The sequence below is a fragment of the Anticarsia gemmatalis genome, chromosome 6, assembly GCF_050436995.1.
Source record: "Anticarsia gemmatalis isolate Benzon Research Colony breed Stoneville strain chromosome 6, ilAntGemm2 primary, whole genome shotgun sequence".
In the NCBI taxonomy this organism is placed as follows: Eukaryota; Metazoa; Arthropoda; class Insecta; order Lepidoptera; family Erebidae; genus Anticarsia; species Anticarsia gemmatalis.
In genome coordinates, this window is record NC_134750.1 from 934,320 (window position 1) to 960,190 (window position 25,871).

A 25,871-nucleotide genomic window follows, 5' to 3' on the forward strand; every position below is an offset into this window, starting at 1 on the left:
TACCAAAATAATATTATACCCACGGAAGACAAGCTTTTATGGCTTCTAGATATTTGTATAAACGTAAGCGATTTATGGCATTCTTTGTTTACGAAGCAGGTTCTGGGTGTTAGATAAACATAGAGCATGAACTTACTTTAATTCATGTATTTTAATAAATACCTAAATACGGGGAAAAGCCAATGTAAACCTGTCTGCAAAATAACTAAGCATCTATTGAAAGGATGATAAATTAAAACACTTCAGTAATTTGTGGAAAATTGTTTATTCGTGATATCGAAGTAGTAAAATAAAAACTCTAGTACGAACACACTACTCAGTGACAATTAACTCTATGTGCCATGGCTCAGTTATGGATAATTAAGGCACAAACACCTTAGTTTAACGCACAACATGTGTGACTGGATATCACGCCATTGAAGCTACCGAGAGAGATATTTTTTTGGAATTATTCTTACTTTTACGTGTATTGATAAATAAGAGGTTTAATGCCAGAAATCACAAAATACTAATCAGTTAGGTTAAACAACAGGCAACATAAGTCATTCACGAAACGAATAATAAAAATCTGATGAAGAAACTAATTCACGAAGTATTGGTAACTTCCTCCCATAAGAAAAAAGCCGTAACTTTATGTAAGTAGTTCCTACAATGTAGTGACATCCAATCACACGACTACAGTCTAATCACATCAACCGCATAATCTCATTGTTCTATCTATCCAGTACAAAACTTTACAAGTTTTCCTCACAGTTGACACGACGCCAGTCCACATTCGGTCAGTACATAACTAGAGCACACGCTATCTAAATTAATATTACAATCGTGATGTCACATCCTTTATACGGTATATTCCCGAATGCCCCTCTGGCCCTGTCCTCGGGGTGACAACTAGGAATTTTCTTCTCACTTGTCACCTGCGTGACATTCCAGATCAGATTTCAGACCATTTTTGAGTAAAGTATCTTCTCTTTTAAAAAGAGTTTAAACTTAAAAGGAACAAATATAATCAGCAATTATTTTGTCTTATATACGGGAACACTTAGGAGCTCGTGGCTTAGTAAAATTTATCACCCAAGTGACTAGTGGGTAGAAAATTCTGAGTTGTCACCTCGGGAGACAGTGTTAAAGACGACTACTGGGAAAACACCGTTTATATGACATCACTTCCTTACAACATTCCAAAAGCAATGACGATTACATAATCGGAACTTTCGAGATTTGCACTTTCTTACCACTAGATGGCGGTGTATAGTCTTATCGTAAATAATACATAAATTAAATACACACTTCATTTTACAATAATAATGAGAAATTAATGCGAAATGAAAAAAATCACATCGTTTTTTTAAGTAACAAAAAGATCTTTTTTGGACGGAACTAAAAATTAAAGAAATTATACATCCAAACATGTTTGATTTGTTGTCTTAAAATAATAATATCCTATTGGCTTATAAAGTAAGCAGTCTAAATAAAGTTCTATGTCAATAAATGTTATAAAATTATAAAGAACTTAATTTTATTCTTATTTCTAGTTTGTATTTAATATCGACTTGAGGGGATAAGCAAAGAAATTTCTATTTTTTCCGTAACTTTAGAATATAGACCTTGCATTCATCATCTTAAGATACAATTTTCATTGACACTTTAATGTTTCTCATATTTGGTTTTTCTTTTGACAGTAACTAAATCTTATATTCTAGTTATCTTCTAAATTGCAATTTCTTTCATTTTCCCACTCAAGTCGACGCTTAGGCTTTTTTTTAATACGACTACTTTTACCAACAACGCCAGATTCAACTATTGGTCGGATGCTATAATGACGTCATAATTTTGCAGACGTTAATATTTAGAAAGAGATCTTAAAAGATCGAATTGTAAAGAAGCAATGCTTTTTTCTTCTTCTAAACAATCAACTAGTGTCAAAGTTGTTCAAGCCAAAAGGCTTTTTATTGACCTGCCTGAAACAATGGAATAACTAGATTCGGAAAGGGCATATCTCGCAATACAAGGTCAAGACATATGCCCTTTTCGAATTATGCTATTTTTACTATAGTTTTAATTCGACATCATAGTTAAAAGTAATCGCATAAACCTTATTGATAAAGCGAATCATGATTCGGCGTACTTAGCGAGTGATCTATATCAAACTATCCTAATGTGTGAAAATATATGATGATATTTATTTAAATATACATGTCTCATGGAAGATACTCATTACAATATGGGCGTTATAATCTCTAGCGGCGTTTTGCGTGACAGAGATAGAGATAGTGATAATACTGAGGATGAAAAGAGACAAAAAAATGTCAAGTCGTCTTTTTAGTAACGCAAATCACCGCCGTTAATTTTATTTTAGATACCTACTATTTTATGGACAAAGCCCGAATTTAATTTGTAAAATTAATATCAATGAAAACATTACCCTCCTTTACGCATTAGGGTAAAAAAGTAAAGTACAGTATTACCACACTCCAATTATTAAAAAAAATGCTTTTTTTAGGTATACATACATCAATGGGTGAACTAGAGTGTGGTAACTAAAAAATACCTTTTACAATAATATTTTGAAGATCTTTTATAAGAGATTCATGTAATAGTCATGTATATATTCTATAGATATGAGATATTATAAATGCTTGAAGCTAGTGATAGTAGCAAGTAGCCAAATGGCACTTCGTGGGAGAAAATTTAGAATGGAACATGGCTGAATACTGGGAGTTTTGAAAATATAATTCACAGCTTTAGGGATAGATGTATTGAAGGATATTTGGCTTACGGATGAAAGAATAGGTATAAAGTCTTATAGATTTGTGCTTTGGTAAGAAAGTAAATGCAGATATATTGATACAGCAAATATATAAAGTTAATTTAGTAAGGAGACTATGAACGTAGTTTACTTACGCACAAAAAAATTCAGAGCTTTTTCTTGAGTTCATCATTTTAAAGAGGGCTTGCCAGCGCTTCTCATTGGCCCTACCTTCCGAACTGGCGGTAAATTCACTCTCTATATCATTAACTATCATAAGTGTCAACATTTGACCAACATGAATAAATGATTTGATTTTAAGTTTTAACTGATGTGTCCATGTATCTGCTTGTAATTCATTAATACTTTCACACATGAGCACCGAGGGTCAATGATCGACGAACTATTTTATTTTTTCATAATACATCTCTTACCCTGTTTCTGAGGTACATTTAGCAGTAGTTTATCTATTCAATAGTGTTCAAGCTCAAATAATCATGACAGTTTGAAAAGATGAACTACCGATAAATGTGCCTTAGAAACCGGGCATTAATACTGTATAGAATAACGAGCTCACGGTATTAAAAGTCCCTAATTTTCTCATTAATATATCATTCGTAATTCAAGGGTTTTTCCTTTTCTTCTCACTGGCAGAGTTAAGATATGAGCTTGTTTTATATATTTACTGTATCTATGTCAGAATTAGTGTGGAAGTGTATTTTAAAAGAAAAGTTTGTATGTTTGTTTATAGTAAGAAGGTTTACAGTGTTTTTAGTCTATGCGACTGTGGGAGGAATATTTTATATTGTCATTGGATTTGTTAAACTGGTTTCAAAATAATAACTAATTGATTTAATGGTCAGCTGCGCTTGCGAACATTTGTACATAATTTTACTTTATATTGCAATATTTATACTTATCGATTGAATTTTTATAATATAATGATGACATTTTTATTTAATGATGTTTCTTTTTTAAACATTTTTGGAAAATTACGCTTTTGATTTAGGTTTACTTGTTAGCGTATAAATTGATTTTGAAAATTTTACTGTTGGAATTTACCTCATATTTTTTGTATACCATCAACTGTGGTACTTTTACTTTGTAATGTTAACTTGACCAACAGAAAAATATGTATAATTTAGAATTTAACATAAGTCATTCCTTTTAAAAATGGGGGAAGCCTTTACCCATCCGTGGGACAATACAGGCTAACAAAAAATATTTTTAATGGAAAGTCTTGGTTTATAAGCACTTTATCATTAAACTAGAACATATTTGTAATTAAATAATGTGAAAGTAAAGTTGCCATGACGAAAGAAAGCTACAGTTGACTGTACGTACCTGTATTTACAGGACACTCATGTTAATAGATATTCAAGTCGTAGAGGTATAGAATATAGTGTGATATACTCATTTTACATACATGTGTATGTGTTCTATATAAAGAACTCCCTGCGCTTGGTGACGCGCGGGCCGGTGGCGGCGGCCAGCGCGGCCGCGTCGGGGTCCGCCGCGCCGTCCGCGCCGCGCTCCTCCTGCGACAACACATATTTACATTTAAAACTTATACATAAATTATATGCTCCTAAAACACTTTTTAACACGATTTAGACAAGACATATCTATAAAACTCATTTAGATTTTAATTATGAAACGAAATAATACGGTTTTTTTAATAAATGTATGGAAGTCCTATTTTTTTAAAAACCAAGTAACCAATGTATTATAATCAATTCATAAGTTAATGTTGTATAAAATACCTGCTGTAATCGTTAACTTATAGAACATAAATATTAATTTCGATACATATACAATAATGAAAGTAAAACTGACCTGTGTAAGATATTCTCCCTTGTGTCGTGATAACGCTCGCACCAATACGATAGCCACCACGATCAATAGCAGGAATATGAACGCCAACACAGCTGCAAATACAAAAATATTGATAAAAATCACAATTCTCAAGTTGATTCCCAAATTCATAATGTCCTACTACCGATAATAATCAGTTACTGGTTACCAGTTTCATTGAAACCAGCCTGTCTGTGAAGGAGACTGTTTATAGTGCAGAAATATATAATATATAATGAATATTCGAACGCATACTTGTCTCAATCACGCAATAACTACTAACAGATTCTGATAAAATTTAGTACACAGGTAGTTTATAACTTGAACTAACTAAATCTTTTCACGCACCGCAGCTAGTAGTGTTATAATACTTTCATAGCCCGTAGGGACGGTCCAAACAGTGGTAAGAACTCAGGTATAAATAAAGGGATACATACTGCCCAGTATGGCCTCGTCAGTCTTGTGGTAGTCGAGCTCGTGCTGCAGGTCCACGTCGGGCGGCGGGCGGGTCTCCAGCGGCTCTGGGGGGTGCGTCACCGGCTCCACGCCGCAGAAGTCCTCGTTCAGGACACCACCTGGAGGTAAATGGTATATATTAAATCTACTTTTTTACGTTTCTACTTTCGTTATTCATTTATGGTGTTAAGAATCCATAGGTTTTTTAACCAGGCCAAATTACTTTCGTACCGAGGACAATAAAACTTCATAATGGCGACCTTTACGATGATAAAGGTTTATAAAGAATAACTGACCCGCGCAACTTCGCTTGCGTCACCTAAGAGAATGGGTCAAAATTTTCCCCGTTTTTGTAACATTTTTCGTTGCTACTCCGCTCCTAATGACCGTAGCGTGATGTTATATAGCCTATAGCCTTCCTCGATAAATGGGCTATCTAACAATGAAATAATTTTTCAAATCGGACCAGTAGTTCCTGAGATTAGCGCGTTCAAACAAACAAACAAACAAACTCTTCAGCTTTATTATATTAGTATAGATTAATTTTAACTTGGCATATAAAGAATGTGCATATCTAATGAGATATGCATGTCCTTTATATACCAAGTTTAAATCATCCAACAAATTAAACATTTACTTCTTTGTAGAAAAAGGTAAAATGGATAATTTGCGAAGGGAAGCCGACATACTTTTGATTGAGCGTAAAGCAGCCTTCAGTTAAAAAAACCTCATAAAATACAACTACATTAAAACACTTAAGACCTTAAAGAGCCTTACCTCCCAAACTCCTAACATTAGGTGGCGGGTCCTGCTGGAACAGTAACTTGAGCGGGTATATGTCGTCAAACTCGACGCGACTCACGCACCCCACGAACCCTTCGTTCATGCTCTCGTTCCGTCCTATGTACATGTACTGGATGTTGTTGAACTGCGCGTCCGCTGAGTCTTTGATGTCGAATGAGAATTCTTGCGTTTCGTAGTTATCCACCTATGAAGAAATATATTTGAGTATGTTGAGATATAGCCTCTTACATGTAGAGTAATATTGTACAAGTCAAATCACTTTGCAAGAAAGACTGTTTAAGAATGCAACGTGAAAAACTTTAAATTTGAAACTAATGACTTTTAGGCTTGCTTGGAATCAATTACATGTGTTAACGTTGTTTGGCAACACCTATAACATAATATGTTTAGGCAAAAGTAGTGTTTAAATCCTATGAAACTGATAAAAGTTTAATCAAATTTAACTAAAGGCTGTATAATTAAATAAATAATGATAAAAGCTGAATTTAATATAACTAAAGGGACAACCAACCTGGTTGAAAAACTATGTAAAAGACATACCTGTAAAACCATAGTAGCGCCGCTATTCTTTCTCGACAGTCTGATATCGTGATACTGTCCCAGCGCGAAATGCTTGCCTTTGAAGATGATCTCACGCCGTTCGAAACCGAAGTCAAATATAACTCGTAAATGACCTGTGAAAGAATTTTATCATTAAGAAACCTTTGAAAGAAGCAAAGGTGAACATTGTTCTTATCATTAATTACTATTTTCATGTAATATACCAAATAACAAGCGATAGTTTATAGTACTATCGATATTCACAGTTTAGTATGACTTATGCGATGAGTCTGATGAAAATATATAATGTAACCGAGCACAATTCCAAGACGCTCAGTGGTTTCTGATTTGGGCGTCTCCGAGCTTCGGAGGGGACGTAAAAGGTCGGTCTCGGTTATTTTTTTCCTAAAAATAAGGAAAAAGGTAAAGCAACAAACAGCCGTCGATAAAAGGCCTACCAGGCGGCTTGAGCAACTGTGACCACTAACCATACAACAAGAAGACGTAAGCGATATTAGTATCTAAAAAATATGACTACTTACCGGAGTTGGAGACCATGAGTGTAAGATATTCTCCCGAGATGTTAGAGTAGAATCCAAGCAGGAATCCCTTGGGGTTGGTGGTGGTGAAGCCGACGCGGATCTTCTCCGCGATGGTGGAGCGCCACGAGCCCAGGAAGTCGTACTTTATGATCGAGTTCGGACGAAGGTTCACGCCGATTTCTATGGGAAAAAACACGGGGTAATTTTGAAAAATTTTTGTTTAAAAATGTTGTCAGCAGATAATAATTTCACATAAAAATAATGTTATTTTGTTAAGTAAGGTTCACGCTTGACCAAAACAATAGTAAAGACAGAAATGAACTTAAATAAAAAAGTGGCTCTTCTGTATTAAAATGGATTTTTCCGTATTTTCAATAGTAATAATGCTTTAATTTAGATTGCTGATGGTGATGCTTTAATTTTATTTAGAGTATATTTGTGGCTAAACGATGGTGAATGCAAGTGCAGCGCTAACCGAAATCATAATAGGTTTGAATCAGTAGTCAGAGCAAAAATTGTCTTAGTTTTATTGATTTAAAAACTTCTATTGACAGTAAGTATCCAGATTAGGGTCAAACATTTTGAAGAACATGTGCATTGTGAAATGTTTTCAAGTAATCTACTGTCTGCTTACCATCAGCACAGATGGGTCCCTTGAAGGCGGTCCAGCGACAGTCGCAGTTGTAGGAGTCGTACCCCTCCAAGCACGTGCCGTTGTTCAAGCACGGAGACGACGAGCACTTGCCCACGCATCCTTCGGATATACCGTACATTCCTGGCGGGAGGGAAAATGTAAATATTAACAAAGTGGGTTCAAATTGATTGAAGGGTAAATTAATCGTATTATCTCTGTTACTTAAAATATTTTGGAGTATTCTTTTTTTAATGTAAGCTTTTTAATGTTTTATTATTAAGTTGTGGAATTGTAAAACTATGGTAAATCCATATTTTAGTTATCAGAAAGAATCATCAAACTTGGGTGCGACGATGAGACAGTTGTCAGAAAGTGACAAACAGCTTAGTATTACCAACTACATATTGTGAACACTCATAACTTTTAAACTCTCGCGTTGCATGTTTAATGTATAATAGAATACAGGAATTAACACGAACACGCATTTTAAAATGCGTTTTTTGTGAACACTGTCATAGCGTAAGTGCAACGCAACATCTGAAAACAGTGCAACTGTGTTCCTTCGCTATCCTACATTTCCAGTGTTATGGTCAAAGATTGAACAGTTTTAAGTAGGCACCTCTCCGGGCATAGGCGCGCAGGTCGACGGGTCGTCCGTTGAGCAGCAGCGCGCGCATGCAGCCCACGAAGCCGTCCTTGCGGTCCAGCGCCGCGCCCAGCGCCAGCCCCGTGGTCAGCGCCAGGGCCCGCACCGGCTCCTTGGCCGTGCGGATCTCGTTCTTCAGCGCGCCGTCCACCACCACGCGGGCTTCCTTCCTGCGAGGGGGGATAGGTTTGAATTTGAGTTATTTTTGTAACAACTATTCCCCTATTCCTAAACGCCTATTTAATGGCAACATCAAACTCAACTAGTATCGTATGTTCGTGAAAAAAGGTATACGTATACGCACGTAACCTATCTTACAGGGTACAAAAGAATACGACTAAAAATGCACAGGTTAAATTCAGAAATTGCATGTGCCACAGCACCGTCACAAACTTAACGTTCATAATGTATCCTTATTAGTTTTATAAAGTCTCACTATCGCTTGGTAACGCAATACATCTTTGTAAAACAACTTTTTTTTAAAGGCAACTCCCGCACTAATAATTTCTCTTATGCCACGGGGACTTTTACATACAACGGACACAAAGTACAACCAAATATACAAACCAATTATTTGTGGACCGCACAAATAATTGTGCCGAGTGGGAATAAAACCCACGACCTTCTGATGCAATGGTAGCTTATTTACCCATTTCATAGACATAGACTGTCTATGAAATGGGTAAAAAAGCTACCTAGACAAATTATCTAATACTAGCTGACCCGCGCAACTTCGCTTGCGCATAAGAGAGAATGGGTCAAAACTTTCCCTGTTTTTGTAACATTTTTTATTGCTACTCTGCTCCTATTGGTCGTAGCGTGATGAGATATAGCCTATAACCTTCCTGAGATTAGCGCGTTCAAACAAACAAACTCTTCAGCTTTATAATATTAGTATAGATAACTAGCTGACCCGCGCAACTTCGCTTGCGTCACATAAGAAAATCATAATTTTCCCCGTTTTTGTAACATTTTTCACTGGTACTCTGCTCCTATTGGTAGTAGCGTGATGATATATAGCATATAGCCTTCCTCAATAAATGAGCTATCTAACACTGAAAGAATTTTTCAAATCGAAACAGTAGTTCCCGAGATTAGCGCGTTCAAACCAACAAACAAACAAACAATAAATCGAACAATCAAACAATTAAACAATCAAACAAACAAACTTCAGCTTTATAATATTAGTATAGATAACCATTCACCAGGATTTATTGTTACAAGCTTACCTGTTCCTCTCAATAGAGACAGAATGCCAGTTATTATCGGCCAGTCTGTTGCTAGTCTCCACAGACACGCCGAGCGGAGTGTCACCCACTTGGAACTGGAACTGCAGCTGATCTCCACCGATTATTGACAGCTTTATGTAGTCTTGAGGACCCTGCGGACAATCAATACAATGTTGCTTTATGTTGGCCAAATGTGGTGTTAAAATAATCTCTGGTGCTTTAATGCGTCCATTATACGCGTTGTTGACAGTTTAAATGCTGTTCAGTTTAAAAATGTTATTTTTGACTTTGGTCTTTCGATTAGAATTGTGAATAAAGTTCAATCATAATAACAGTCACAATCTTAATCGTAATTACAATCATGATTATCATGATCATGGTCACAATCAATGTCATATATAGGATAATCACTGTCATAATCACAGCTTGTAGACGAGACCGCATTAACAGCGGAAAGAATAATTTAAAAAAGCCTTATTCAATACTAAAAAATCATTTAAATCAAATCAATTAATTTAGAAACACAAATTGTTCCTTCTTACCTTAGAATGTAAAAGCACAGCATTTTCCCTGGTAGTCTTGAACTCGAAGTAGATGTCGCCACTGTGGCCGAGGTCGAACATCGGTAGTGTTATGATAGCGTCCGAAATACGGAACGTTACTGCGTTACTGAATAGATCTGTAAAACATTAAAGTAGTAAGATCTTGGTTTGTTTAAAAGGTAACGCTAGTTTAAAATGTATTTTTATTTTGCGAGAACATTCAAAAATCTACTGGGTGGTACTAAAAACGAGCAAATGTAATTTTATAGAGACATAGTCCAACTTTTGAGAGTAAAAGACAGTTTACGCTTTGCAAACAAGTGTGGAATGTATAGGAAACTGGGTTTACGAGAATATAGGGTCTTTCAAAACAAAGTGTACATACTTTAGTTAGGAATTTCTATAATTAAATATGCATCTCATAGTCATTTGTCTACAATGTAGATTGTATAGAGTCACAAATATATTATTGTAAATTGTTCTTACCGTCTCCCTCACACAGCAGAGGTCCGAGTGTGTACCGTCCTTCTTTCTCGTCGAGATGTGAGCCCGTGTCACCAAAGCGCAGCTGTTTGACGGGTAAGAATTCCTTCTCTGTGATCTCACCACCGTCCACTTGGAATTCTAAATAACACATACATTTGTTAAAATATGTAATTGAATGATTTAATGCCAAAAACGCTTGGTTTAGAGACTGAGTTTTGTAAAATCTGGTTATGAGTATGTATCAATCAATAGATAGTATCTAAGATCACACGGTTTACTATGAAGGATTTCTTAGTTTTGAACCAATTACAAAATTCAAGAAGAAACGTCTTACTTGGAAATGGAAGTTGTTTATTTTTTTTATAACAAAAATACGTCTTAAAAATGATTATTTTGTCTATCGACACTTTCGACTCCCAGTTGTTCCCTATAACACTGTCCCCCGGGGTGACAACTGGGAATACAAGTTCCTACTTGTATTCCCAGTTGTCACCCCATACCACGGCATATACCGTGTATGGCACTCTGCACTCACCATCAGGCCTGGCGTGCTCTGCGTCACAGTTGCACCACTTGGTGGGGTCGGCGCAGGCGCCCAGCACGCCGCACTGGCACATGCGGCTGCCGGGCGTGGCGCCGGCCCAGTAGTCCATGCGCTGTTAGTGTATATGTGTATATGTGTATATGGCACTCACCATCAGGCCTGGCGTGCTCTGCGTCACAGTTGCACCACTTGGTGGGGTCGGCGCAGGCGCCCAGCACGCCGCACTGGCACATGCGGCTGCCGGGCGTGGCGCCGGCCCAGTAGTCCATGCGCTGTTAGTGTATATGTGTATATGTGTATATGGCACTCACCATCAGGCCTGGCGTGCTCTGCGTCACAGTTGCACCACTTGGTGGGGTCGGCGCAGGCGCCCAGCACGCCGCACTGGCACATGCGGCTGCCGGGCGTGGCGCCGGCCCAGTAGTCCATGCGCTGTTAGTGTATATGTGTATATGTGTATATGGCACTCACCATCAGGCCTGGCGTGCTCTGCGTCACAGTTGCACCACTTGGTGGGGTCGGCGCAGGCGCCCAGCACGCCGCACTGGCACATGCGGCTGCCGGGCGTGGCGCCGGCCCAGTAGTCCATGCGCTGTTAGTGTATATGTGTATATGTGTATATGGCACTCACCATCAGGCCTGGCGTGCTCTGCGTCACAGTTGCACCACTTGGTGGGGTCGGCGCAGGCGCCCAGCACGCCGCACTGGCACATGCGGCTGCCGGGCGTGGCGCCGGCCCAGTAGTCCATGCGCTGTCCCGCGCGGGACACCCACCACGCGAACGGGTGGAACGACGACTCCTCGCCTAATAAAACGTATTAGTCAAACTTGAATAAAATCTAACAATTATAACACCTAATATCCTCCCATATTTGAATCGACGATCTTATGGATGCTACACATGCCGCGCAGAGCTGTGAAATGCTCAAATCAATCGCTCGCGCAAGTCGCGTAACCCGCCGTCACACGCGGCTCAAGCTGCGCCCACGCCGCCGGCACTGTGTGTAGCAGCCGTTACGTTATCTCCGAGGCACGAAGGACTGCGACCTAAACTTTGTTATTTCAAGCACCATCATCAGCCGAAACTTTCTTCTAACTATGTCGAAGTCGGCTCCCAATCTTACCAGATGTAGCTGGATACCAGCAGTTTACATGAAGCGACAGCCTATCAGACCTCTACAACCGAGTAACCTAGATCACAGCTCAATACTCCTCAATAAGACTGGTTGTATGACCTTTAAGCTTCTGAAAGCTGGTAAAAAGATCTTTGATAACGACAGCCGGGTAAAATGTGGGTTACATTTTAACGTGCCTTCCGAAACAAGCGGACCTGTTTATGTATGAAATGGTGACCCATCCATTAATCAACCTCGGCATGCGTAGCTAAACCTAAGACCTGACTTAATTTCGACATTAACTAAGCTAAGCTAAACCAGCTGCAATTGACAATCACATAACACAACAATTTAAACCACAGAGCTATTTAGTGTTACCAGACCAATCGCTCGATCGTTGAAATAGGTCGAGTTAGCTTTAATTAAACGGATACCAGTCGACTAATGAAACACCGGGTGACATGGGGAGCTCAAGCAGCTTCATCGACGTCGACTTACCCACTCTAACATAATTTGATTGCCTCCTTGGCTTAGTGATTTAGGTCGTCATGCCGATACCACTGCTTTGGGAGGTCGTGGGCTCGATTCCCAATTAACAATTATTTGTGCGATCCACAAACAATTACTTGTACGATCCAAAATAAAAGTTTCAGGTCTGGTTACACTTTGTGTCGGTTGCTATTATTTGTAAAAGTCTCCGCGGTACAAGAGCAATTCTTAGTGCGGGAGTTTTCTTTTTAAGATTAAATTGTTCGACTGGTCTGGTAGAAACTATCGATCGACATCGACTATCCATTCTACCATAGATCGATTAGTGTGGTAACATCCTTAAAGAACACAACATAATTCCGACCTAGTTATTCTAAAAAGCTACACTTACTAGGTGAGTTGAGCAGCCGGGAATGTTTGCACATATACTCAAGATGTTGCATGCAGGATGTGGAGCGGTTGAGCAGAGCCTCCAGCTGCTGGCGGCTGGCGTCGTAAATGATGTCCTGGCGGAAGCTGCCCGGCTCCTGGTACCCGTCCACCACCGTGTTCTGAGATGACGAGTGCTGGACCGCTGTCATTATGCGGCCGTCCGCTAAGGAGGAAAGATGTATTTTAGAATGCTGAATAATACAGTTTTTAAAGAGATTTGTGGCTCAGAATAAAAATAATTATTGGAGGTCATCACAGTGGTGCTTTCGAAAAATAAGCTTACTTGCTAAAATAGGAAGTGGAAGCAGCGTTGCAGGCATAAATTAATAAACACAAAGGTAGTTTTTTTTTCAAATTGTACTACAAATATTTAGCGTCGCGGGGAGCAGATGCGACCAATTTAAAATGTGAAATAATCACACATAATAATATATTTGTTTCAAGGGCCATTTGGCTATATAATAATTACTTACTAGACTTTTAGCACAATAGTATTATTATTGTGTTATAGAGTAACTAGTTCGAAAATGTACTGTATAATAACATTTGGTATAAACAACCAGTTTTAAAAATACGTGACTTACAATAAAACTCGCAGGTGACGGGGAAGGCTGCCAAAGGTCCGGAGCCGTCCACGTCGATGTAGATCTCCGCCGAGCGAGACACTGCTTGTACGTTCTTGTACGCTTGACACGACAGCGGGTGGATGGCTAGTGACAAAACACAATATAAACATTAAATTTGTTGTTTTGTATTATGTATAACACGAATAATTTAGATAGATATGTAACGATGATGTTTTCCCGTTGCATGGCTTCTACGCAATGCAAACTCCCGAAGGATAACTGCATTTTATGAAAACGGCGGTAAGCGAGTGTAATTTTTATTTTGCTAATAAAATCTTCAAACATATCAATCAAGGTCAGAAAGTGTATATATGCCACATACATAATACTTCCGTGTCGTAAAGGAATAGGAATATACAATTTTTTTACCGACCATATGGTATATTTCTAGTATGTAATACATACATAAAATCCCGCCTTTTTCCATAGTGGTAGGTAAAGACTACAAGACACTCACAAGTATGGCACACGGCGCCCGCGTAGCCGGTGCCCTGGCAGTTGCAGGAGAACTCGTCCGCCGTCTGCGTGCACACGCCGCCGTGCTCACACGGGTTCGGGTTGCATCTGACACGAACAATACAAACTTATTACAAACCTGATTACACTTCATATTCGTCTGCGTAAACTATTGAATAAAATCTGAATAAATATGTCTTTTGTCTAGCTACTGCATTTTTTTTAAATACCATCACTTGATTTGTTTAGTTAACCTATAACAATTTTAAAAGATTAAAACATAGAACAAATAGCGCCGACTCGAAGATTCAGGCCAAATCATTCACGCATCAATTATGTTAATGCCACAGTTTTTCATACAATTTTATGGAGTCAGTTTGAATAATTACATTAAGCTGCTTCTACGCTAGGAGGACCGACCATACATTTCTAAAAACGTGCTCGTTTGAGACTCTTAAGTCAGACCACACTACAAAATTAGTGCTCGGCTCGTGCTCAGCTCCTCTAGCGTAGACGCATCTCAAGGCGACAAAGGTAGAACCGTATACTGGTACATACCTATCAATCATCTGACAAGCATCGAACACGACTTCGTTCTGACAGCAGTACTCTTCCTTCTTCCAGTCAGTCGGTTGTCGGTAGTTACCGTCTACTGCGATCTTACGCATACACCCGATGAAACCGCGGGGAGGGGCCTTACCACCTGTGGGACAACAAATGTGTATTACTATCAAGATAGGACTATATGAAATATTTTTTTTAAATTCCACACTACGATTATCGTCGTCTCTCAAATTTTCATGTCGCGAGAACTTGTACAAACATTTTGACAATTAGTGGTGTTTTAAGTTTTTTTTCTTGCCGTAATCGAATCCATGAGTTAACTCATATATATTTTTGGTAATTTTGAGGTCTGCTATTAGGGTAAGTGTTTCTGGCCATGTTTATAACAAACAAATGCACGTTATTAAATAAAATAATCGATCGATAAATTAACCTAAATCATGTTTTAAATTCAAACATTTTAAGAAAGATCCCAATTAACCATCCAGCCAAGCTTAAAGCTTGCATTAGAATAGGGTTCACTTCTGTAGGGCAATAAATGAGTTTCCAACCCAAAGACTATTCGATCGTCCATTTGGGCTGCAGGTGCTCGATCGTAATTTCGCTGTCTAGGCGATTAGGCTATAGCTACTTTTAGATTAAATTCAAGACTACTTTCCAATGGCAATTACTCACCAGCAATAAGATAATAGCTGCCAGTCATAAACCTCAACTTCTTAGTAGTCTTAACAGGTCGGTAGTCTACTGCTAAGGTCAGGGTATCAGTGGCCATGGTCAGCATGAGCGCGTGCCAGCGTCCGTCGTTGAACTCCTCCGCGTAATTGTCCAGCTTGACCTTCGGAGACCCTGGGATTTCTAGCTCGACTTTCACACGACCTTCTTCTATGTACACCTGGGAGAATGATAACAAATTTATTATGTACAGAAAATAGATAGATCTTTACTTCAAATATTGCCTTGATGTTTGCCTTGGGTGTTTGCTTTGTTTTGTTCAAAAAAAATTTACAACAAATGTAAAATTGCTTTCATGTCCTAGAGGATTTTTTTTATGTATGTTTTTTCTCTCTTTATACAAGAATCATCAGGTAACGCACAAAATCAGTATTTTTTGTCTCAAATATTTGTTCCGCGTGGGAATCAAACCCACAACTATAGAGCACAGTAAACTTTACTGAGTAATGAAGGAGATGCATTATCAGTATTACATTTTTTTAAAATGCTATTACTGCTTAGTCTTAAATTTTTTTTACTTCAATATTTATGAGCAAACGTACTCATAACGTCGGTATACGCGTGAGTAAGTGCACGCATATACGCCTATAAGTTCGCAACTGAATCGAAAAATGTTGATGCAAATTCTCAATGAAGCAGCAAACATAAAAGTGTCATATCAAACGAATTCTTCTTACCTTAACATGTCCTTCAGTGTTAAACTTGTGGAATATAAGCAGTCCATGGTTTTCATATGTCCTGAACTCTAAGGAGATGTTGAGAGTGTTCCCGCCGGAGTAACCCTTCAGTTTAGCGTAGGATCCTTCCTTGAGGAACGTTATAGGCACTACTGGTGGTTCCTGCAAGTAAAGATTCAGTTATTTCTTGAGATTATTGATGGATCCTAAAGTGAAACTTGTGATTGAAAGATTTTTCAGCTTCATTTAATAGTTAATGGTGTCAATATTAAATGGTTTGAATAAAACATAATTTAATTAAAAGCACTTGCCACTCAAGCATTTATGTCTGACTATATTCATTCTGTCGTATGGTTAGAGGTCAACCTAGTGTCAAAGTTGTTCAAGCCGCCCAAAAGGCCTTTGACATGGCTTAACGACTGTTCAACATCTTATTAGACAACAACCGGGTCCGACTATTTACGTGCCCTCCGAAGCACCAAGACGCTCAGTTCAAATACCACTATGCGGTCACCCATCTATAGATTGAAGGCGCCAAGGGTTGCTTAACCCACTGATCGTTTACCGACTGGTGAGCGCAACTGGCTATGAGCGCCTCAATGACTATAATATATAAAACTACAATTAAATTCTCACCGGGCAAGCATAAAGCGTGTTAACTTTCTGGAACTTGAAAGGTTCTCCCGACTCGTATCCTAGTCTCAGGTCTTGTATCACGTTGGTCGCGTTCAGGTACATGTTCTCAATACAGCCGGTGAAGTTCTGGTTCACTACTAGACCTTCTTGGAAGTTGGGCACGCCGCCGATGTAGAACTGTAACAAGGAATATTTATTTCTATTATAATAATGTCACAAATACCATGGCAAATAAGAAAAACTAAAATCATGACTTTTGAGTAATCCACTGTGAGTTAATATCTTTGGAAAAAGAAAAAGTGTAACTAATTGACATTTCTAGTATTTCCTTTAATTCAATGCTGTATACTTTCCTAATTCTTACCTAGTTTTCTGTGTAAATACGGTTATAACAACGAAATTATGCTGGCAGTGAATGACTACCATAACCACTGTGACAGACACTAAACCTTAGTGAGAGAAGGAACACTCCAGCAATATGGTTCTACAATTTTAGTATCGCTTTAAACAGTTGATCCTTTTGGGATTCATTAATTACCCAACTTCTAACCTCTTCACCTACCCAACTTCTACTTCTTAGATGAAAAACTGGTCTTAATGGCTAATTTCACGATAAATTTAATATAAACGTTCACATTCATTGTAACTGTATATCTATACAATTAACGTTAAACTGAAGACTAACATTGTTCACATTAATGTATTATAACTGCATACATATACATGTACTCACAGCTCTATTAAGATTAAGCCTAGAGAACTCCCCCTTGATCCTGTCCTGCACGATGACGCGGTCCACGGAGAAGATCACCTCGCGTCTGTTGCGCGAGATCACCACGTCGTGCCAGATGTTGTCGTCCAGAAGACTGCCTACTGACAGCGATGTGGATGTTCTTGAGCCTGGAGGGGAATAATATTATATTTTGAATGCAGTTGTGTCATCATATACGGGTATTTAGGTTCCTGTGCAGTCTAAAAAAATATAATCTTTGCGTGCACCGTCTTAAATAGAATGCATTACTTTCTCAGTCATATGCAATTTATACGTGTACGGATACGTACGTGCACTCAGAATACAGTGTCTGTCATAGATTACAATACTTGCACAGTTAGTACTGTAGTACGAACTATTCTTAAGGAATATATTATTAAGAAATGTTTTTTAATTTCTATCTATAGATTGCGCTGATGAGTTTTCATACAAAATTTCTCGATACTTACTCGGTGGTCGATAGTCTAGCGATAGGAAATCGTTCCACAAAGACAATATAGGTGGCTATATTGTAAAATGTGTGTACTTTTGTTCTTTCACTTACCCAAGTCAATATTAAGCACCAGCCTATTATCCCTCAGCTGCAACGCTAGGTAGTCTCCCTGCGTTCCGCGGGAGTACATCAAAGCGCCTGATGCTGCACTGGTCTTGAATCTGAAGCGGATCACCTCCCGGGACGCCGATATTGGGTCCCGGAGGAGGTCCATCTTGACTAATGAGGAACCGTTGAAGTAGAGGGTGTCTGCCACTGTAAAAATTTTAATTCATTGAAAATATGCTATGAAAATATATTTTTTTACCAAGCCGTATTTGACCATAACCGAAACTTCCGGATATCCGTACTCAAATCTTCTTCGTCACCATAGCCGATATAAAGTTTCGGATTACTTTAAAATTTTCTATTCGTTTTTTGGATTCTGTAACCTGAGGGTAAAACGGTCCCGTTTTACTTATTACTAAGTTTGTTTAGTTATTACTATCCAATATCTGTAACTAGTGAATAAATTAAAAGCTTTTAATATTCATAACCATTTCCGTATTTGAAATGATATATCCTGAACATAATTAATATAAACAAAGCCTGAAATGTGTGGCAAAGGCAATTTCTTCCAATCAATTTGAAACGCTCAACGCATTTCCTGTTAACCTTGGAATGATATAGAGATCAAACAAAGTGTGCAAAAGCACTTAGAGTGCAATAAATCTCAATCACCAAAAGTGACGTCGAACTACAATATATCTGCCCATAGAAAATCATGTTTACAGCTTAAAAGCAGTATACAGTACATTTTAATCACTTAAAAGCAGTATACAGTACAACAATAGTAGTACCATACGATGACTATAATAAAAGACGCACCCATTAATTTACCAAATGATACCATTAAACAAATTTGATCCATATGCGCCTGTAAATATGAACTATAACATGAATTACCCTACCCATTTAATAAACCCTGCACTTTTAACTAAGCTATTTTGATGCTAATGACATAATATCATTAAAAAATACGAAACATAATGTCTTCTGCCGAGCTATATTCTGCCTATATAACAAGGTATTTTTCTAGCTCTGTGACGTCATAATATATGCCAAATTTTCTATAATAGTAAGATTTCGATATAAAAGGGTAGTTGATTTGATTGCTACTCAAGTAGACTGTTAAGTAATAATGATTTTTATTTCTTTAACCATACGTACCATAATCGCATCCATAGACTTCCACTCTCATAGAGATCTTGTCGCGCCATCTCATAGGGTTTATGCGTATATACTGAGCTATGATAGGCACTTCGAATTCGTTCTTCTGTATCGTATTCCCATCGTGGTTGCCTTCGAACATCTATGGAAATGTAACCTCTATTATTAAGTAAATAAAAGTGATTTTCCTTTGAAAACTGAATGCCCTTTGTATATGGATAATGTTTGTGTCTTTTACAAATGTTTTGAAAACCTGAAGATGATTTCCCCATGTTCTATAAATAAGTGTTTTATGACGATAAAGACGTAAGTGGGTACGTGATTTATGGAGATTTTAGTGCTTTCTGAGTACTGGATGCTGACAGATGTTGATATTTATATACTTTTCTTCCCGTTTAAATGTGAGCTGTTCTATAAAAATGTTGCAATTTAGGTAGAATAAAATCTAAGATCAAACTGCTAATAATTGCTCCTAGATTTTGTATGGTATTAAAGCATACTTTCATCTGCGAATATTCTTCAATGGCGAAAGGAAACATTTAAGAAACCTAGTTTCTGAACATTTTAATGCCATTTTTGAAGATGTCAATTTCAGAAACAAATATTTGTGTGATCGACATAGTAAATAAGTAAATTTTGGTTCTGGTATAACTTTAATATACTTAATGACCGTTTGTAACGTGTCTCTAAAAGCCCCTGAGACTCAAGACGTATTGTTAATGGAGCAGTTGCCTTTAAGTCTTAAAAAATGAATTAATGTGAAAAGTATTACCCATAAAGAACCTTTAGAACACTACCAACCTGCGTGAACCCATCAGAATAAGTAACCGGCCTCCAACTCTCTCCATCATCAGAATACTGGAGCATATACTCCGTGACATACTCATCGGTGGCATACCGCCCCCTGGTGGCGATGCCGCGCAACTCCTTGCGTTTGTTCAGATTCACCGTCAGGTGCTGGTAGTACGAGCTCTCCTGTGCCGTCCATGCTGAGGTCCCTTCACCGTTATTTTAATGTTAGTATGTGCTGGGGTCTGAATGTGAACTGCTTGGTGTTAGTTACAGTAGTAATCCCGATTTTTGGACTATCAAGATAGAGGAAAGTATATGTAGCAGGTTTCTGAACTTTGTTATGATAGTGTAAATGGAACATAAGTACATACATACAAAATATTCCGCCTTTTTTTCATAGAGGTAGGCAAGATGACTGACTGATGTCTTGGTGTGATCTTTACCATGGCCTTCCTACATGGATACCAGGCCTCATTCACATCCATACATCAAATGGAAATGGAACAAACTTATTAATTAGGTAAATAGTACACTGGGTACTTGAATACTTGATATACCAAGAGGATATCAAATAGTAAGACTACACCACAACAGGCTATCGAATTACAAACTATAGTGGATAACCGATAGTTTCGTTTCAAAAAATTTACATATTTCATGGGAAATAAACATGAGCGTTAAAGTTGACTTTTAGAATACTTTCTTCTACCCAAGAATCGTTATTTTGTCTAGACTGCAAGCTGTATTTAGGTTTCTAGGACATATTTTCTTCAACATATCAAATATTTTCATAACACATTCCTTTTTACGTAACTAATTTAGTTAGAGTTCGTAAAACAGTCTATATGCAGGTCACATGTTCGAATAATTGAAATTTTAACTAAAACTTTGGAATGTGGGGTTATTACTGTACATTATAATGAATGAAAGGTCAAAGGGTCAAGTCAATGTATGCGTTCAATGACACGACTTCCTATAAATGCAAAGCAATTCACATTCAGACTTTTGTTCACCTATAGGTATTTGATATTGGAAAGTTGATGGTTGAAAAGTTAGAATTTAGTATTTACTGGTATAGCAGAATAGATTATGATAGTAGGTAGAATTAGACATAAAATTTTGCTTCTAATTGTGTTTTTTGAGGACATATTTGACGCTTACAATTTCTATTAAATAGATGGTACTGTCAGTAACTGATAGATTATACTGTAGTTTTTAAAATCTACGCGCCTGGTTCATCAAAGATACCATTCTGAATATCCAATCCCAGTGTTCAACTTATGAATAAACTTTGGTGGTTAAATAGGACACACAATAGCGCGACTGAACATTTCACTTGGTGAATGTAGTGTCAGTCATTCATGTAGCCCTCAATTGCGTCTAGAAGCTGCTACTACATAACTTTACCTACTGTTTATTATATCTCAGGGACGCTCTCTTGAATGATAAGCGGTCAATACTCCCCGTACACTTTTCAAGGTAAATCAGTCATAATTTATACAAAAGCTATTGACTTCATACATATCTACACTCGTCGTCGTCGTTTCATGGTAGAGCTTAAAATAATATTAACGTAATTTATGTTAAATCTATATATACCTACTAATATCATGAATGCGAAAGTTTGGATGTTTAGTACCTACTTAATCTAGCAAAATTTCTTTTGCTTCGCACCGATGTCTACTCAGAAAGTCGCACTCAGTGCGTATTATGTCTTAATACGACATCGTCTTAATAATACTCCAAAATTATGTATGAGATAAACCCCCTTATATTTACGCTATAAAATATTACGAACGGAGCCAAACATAAGCGTATTTGGCGTAAAAAGAGTGTTTTTTGTTTTGAATATTTTATACCCAACCTTGTGTTCTTTACCCTATCATATTTTTTATTTTTTTTATTATATGCCTATGCCTATGTAACACGTATGAAAATGTTACGTAGTCATCAGTAAAATATCGAAAAATGAATTAATATCTTCTTAATACATTTTTCTTCGCTTGAACAATACATTAAATCTTTATTACTTGAAATTAGACTGAGCGTCTCCCCACTTCGAAAGCCTTGAGATTTGATTTATGACTGAAGTTATCGCTAATCCTAGCCAACCTCTAGACGTTTTGAACTCTGAAGACCTTCAACTCCGATCTTAAGAACAATCTCATGATAGTAAAAAAATATTGTCTTTTAAGTAGTTAATCAAATATGTCCTCAAAAGAAACTAATGATTAAAAGAAGTTGTGATTATTAAATAACCCTTCTAATACCCCATTAAAAAAAACGTAATCTACAAAACAAAAGCTTACTACCAAACTAAAACAAAAAGTAAATAAGCTTGAAACACATGCAAACCCACCTCTCAACCTGTTAGTCGTAATTTAGAGTTTGAGTTTTACCTTCACTTCGCCACCTGCAGCTTTGTACTGCACATAGTCGAGACCATTCGAACCATAGCTTATATGGTACTCCTGGACGAACTCTTGGGAATGTGCTCGACCCTGGGTAGCCACCCTCGTAATATTCTTCACACTACCCAGGTCTATTACCAACTGCTGGTCGAAATCATTCTCCGACGCCGTCCAAGCGTTCAAACCTTTTCGATACGGAAAATTCGTCTCTCTTTATTCATTCGCTGATGTTTGTTAATAGGTCAGTTTGTTAGTTCAAAATAATAATTTCCATACTTTATAATTCGTTTATTTGAATGAAGTAACAATATATAGTATCCCTAAACCTACGTAAAATCTATATAAATCAAAAGCCCCATACACCTATTTGTAACAGAACGATAAAACGAACTCGTAACTATAATTCGAGATTCCTTAGTAACCCATTTAAACCTTATAGTGTTTTATTTGTTTCTCCATAAAATCTGTACCGAAGTGGTAATCCGGTTCATGTAATGGCTTAGCGTCTTTTACCACGTCTTCGTAAGTCAGGAAAGTGAATGGTGTTGGCTCAGGTTGCGCGTTTTCACCAACTTTCAATGAAACCGCGACCGCATGGCTATTATCCAGTAATGTTTCCTCAAAAACATAGTCCTTTTTCAAAACGTTCCTCTCATATAAAACCGTATCAGTCACGATCTTCCCCACCTCCAACTTGCGTGTGCTAATCGAAAAACTTATTTCGATCATAGGGACGGTAATACCGAACCCCGTGTTCTTCACATAACTCTCTTTTAGACACCAAATACGGTAGAAACACGCAATCTGTTCCGATTCCGTGGGAAAGCTGCGTATTGTCGCCCATTCGTGGGGGGAGAACTGCCGCGTCATGATACGAAAGAATTCTGGAATGTTCTTATTAACAGGGGGTTCTATTTTCATGACGTCGATACCGATGCTGTGATCTGTATTACCAGCTAGGACTACATAATCTCCTTGATGAGATACGTTAAATGTCACCGGCGCGTCCCCAGCGGCCGCGAGTATCGGCTTGCCTTTAACATCTCTGCTGAATCGTATTTCCTCATATGGCATTAAACTTGTATCGTGAACAAACTTCCTAAGCATTAAACGTCCGACAAGCGAGGATTTCGCGTCATCCTGGAACACAAATCTATCTATCCGCTGCTTCTCTTCCATCTGAATAAAACTTGAGGCATCTGTTATTTCCTCCATAGTAGGCTTCCATTCCGTGGCATTAAACGCCCATCTGATATTAGTTCCTGGCATTGTGTTAAATATTTGTCTTTTTGGTATGACTGAGGTCCAGTTATAAATAGTTTTAAACTGATTTCGGACCTGCAGATGAATGAATCCTGTTACTTTTAGTCTTCTTTTCATTTATTTTTTTGCGATTCACAGGTTAAGAAGCGAAATAAAATTTCTGGCAACCAAATGGCTTACAAAAACACACAAACATGCAAAAATAATGGCATGAAGTCATCCCCAAATAAAAAATGAGAGTAAAACATCTTTTAACATAATTTATTGAGTCATTTCCTACAACATTCTCCAGCGTATATACAAAATACTGATTCATAACATTTTATTTAGACTGAGGACCCATTTTATGGTAGGCAAGTATTCTCAGAACAGTACATATTCATACATAATATATTTAAAAATTGAGAAAATCTTTATTTTGGGTAAAGTCTACTTGCTTTCATAAAACAGACCTATGTTTCTGAGCTAGTACATAATGTAGTGTGGGTTCAATGAACTTGTGATGAACCAGTCAAGGCCCTGAGTGCAATAAAGGCATGATAAAATGACTTATGTTCTATAAATATAAGATATAGCCTACAAAATTGCAATGAATGAAATCTCTATATATTGGACAAAAATAAATGTAACAATAAAAAAGCTTTGTATGATAAACTTCCATTCAGAATGTTCACTCTCTAAAACATTCAATGCAAAAAAACATAAAAGGAAACAAATGCTTGGAAAAATAAATGAAATAAAAATATACCCTTTATAATGCCTTGTAACAAACTAAGATATATATTCTGGCCAACAGTTACAATACACACCTTTGTACATAAAAAAAAGTGTAACTAAAAGCCAATTTCACCACATATGTAAAGAATTGCTTAGCTTCAGATTACATGTTATTCTTTACAGTGAAGTGCACAAAGTGTCACTGTTTTATCCTATCAATACTAGTCAAAACTAAATAAAACTGACTGGCAATCTTATTGAAGGTGGTGCTATTGTAAAAGGTCTATGATAGGCTAGACTCAATTAGCCACAGCTCAAGGTCAAAGGCTGTATACATAAACTATTGGCCAGAGTATTTGAATAGCATGATCAGCACCCACTCACCATATAACTTAGCATTCTCCGGTCCCCTCTCTCTTAAACTCGATGTAGCGGTCAACTTAGCATTCACGACCAAAGGTTCGTTACATTCATAGTCGTAGTAATATCTTACAGAGTCTGAAATAACAATACATTCAATTATTTATGCAATTAGTCATTTTACTACACGAAAATAACTCTTGGCACACTGCTTTTTATGGTTGAGAGAACTTGTAACGAAGTAAACAATGTCGAGGACATGTTACAGTATTGAAAAGGCATCACGATAAGTTACGTTAATAGTTTTCCTGTCATAATATTCATGAAAAGTTTGAAAATACATGTGCATTTAATTGAATATTACACAAAAAGTAAACTAAACCATGAATGAAAATAATCGTTAAACTAACCTGCATCAGAATTTGTAATGCTATAGCTAAGCAAAACAAAGAAATAATACACGAAACCACTCATCATAATTTCATAGTTATTTTATAATCGGTACTAGTATTGTAAACGTATTGTATCAGTCAGAAAATCAAATAAAACTGTTTGATCATTACGTTAGCGTTGTTACAATCATCAAGCCGGACAACACCCAAGTATGTTTCGTCAAACTCTATTGACAGTTGACTTGCGTATAATGGATTCTCATTGGTTTATTTGTGACACAAAAACCAATTCCGCCAATGACGTCAATGACTTTTAAAATTGACTTGACGAAATAAGATTGAGAACAAATTGACAGAAGTGCGTTTTGAAAAAGAATCCATTGAAATCATTTACTTCAAAAACTAAACGTATTTTACTGTCCTAAGCTTATTTGTAAAATTAAATTGACTGTTTGATATGGGATAAATCTGTCAAAAAGGAACGAGTAGGATGGATTCATTTATTTACGTTTCGGGATTCGTTGTTCTACAGGTTTTAATTTAGAATTTTAAAAATGTTGTTTTATTAGTATTCGGTCGCACTCTCTTCTCTTTATTGCCATAATATTAATTTACGCCTTCGCTACTTATTTTATTTATATAATATACCACTAATATTAAAATATATTCCTCGGAAAAGTGAATTTTAGTTTAAAGGCGTTACTTGTGA

The 25,871-nt window shown here is 37.2% G+C and overlaps 1 protein-coding gene across 2 annotated transcripts; it reads right to left on the minus strand.

Moving 5' to 3' along the window:
- Positions 1-246: 246 nt before the first annotated feature.
- Positions 247-25,385, minus strand: Nrx-IV (neurexin-4). 2 transcript variants are annotated; one of them, XM_076115117.1, is made up of 25 exons: positions 25,181-25,385; positions 24,795-24,908; positions 20,029-20,225; positions 19,228-19,369; positions 18,070-18,273; positions 17,487-17,653; positions 16,754-16,930; positions 16,118-16,279; positions 15,384-15,600; positions 14,703-14,847; positions 14,146-14,252; positions 13,647-13,772; positions 13,022-13,225; positions 11,658-11,831; positions 10,483-10,620; positions 9,997-10,133; positions 9,455-9,606; positions 8,199-8,395; positions 7,580-7,720; positions 6,946-7,125; positions 6,404-6,537; positions 5,837-6,047; positions 5,041-5,178; positions 4,586-4,677; positions 247-4,287 (listed from the first exon to the last, which is right to left on the minus strand). In XM_076115117.1, exons 1-25 carry the CDS (start codon positions 25,245-25,247, stop codon positions 4,189-4,191), a joined length of 3,822 nt encoding a protein of 1,273 aa, XP_075971232.1. In that variant the 5' UTR covers positions 25,248-25,385; the 3' UTR covers positions 247-4,188. The 2 variants fall into 2 exon arrangements, with proteins under 2 accessions (XP_075971232.1, XP_075971231.1); XM_076115116.1 differs by lacking the exon at positions 20,029-20,225 and adding an exon at positions 22,419-22,615 and having other exon boundaries at positions 25,181-25,384.
- Between the last annotated feature and the right edge of the window lie 486 nt (positions 25,386-25,871).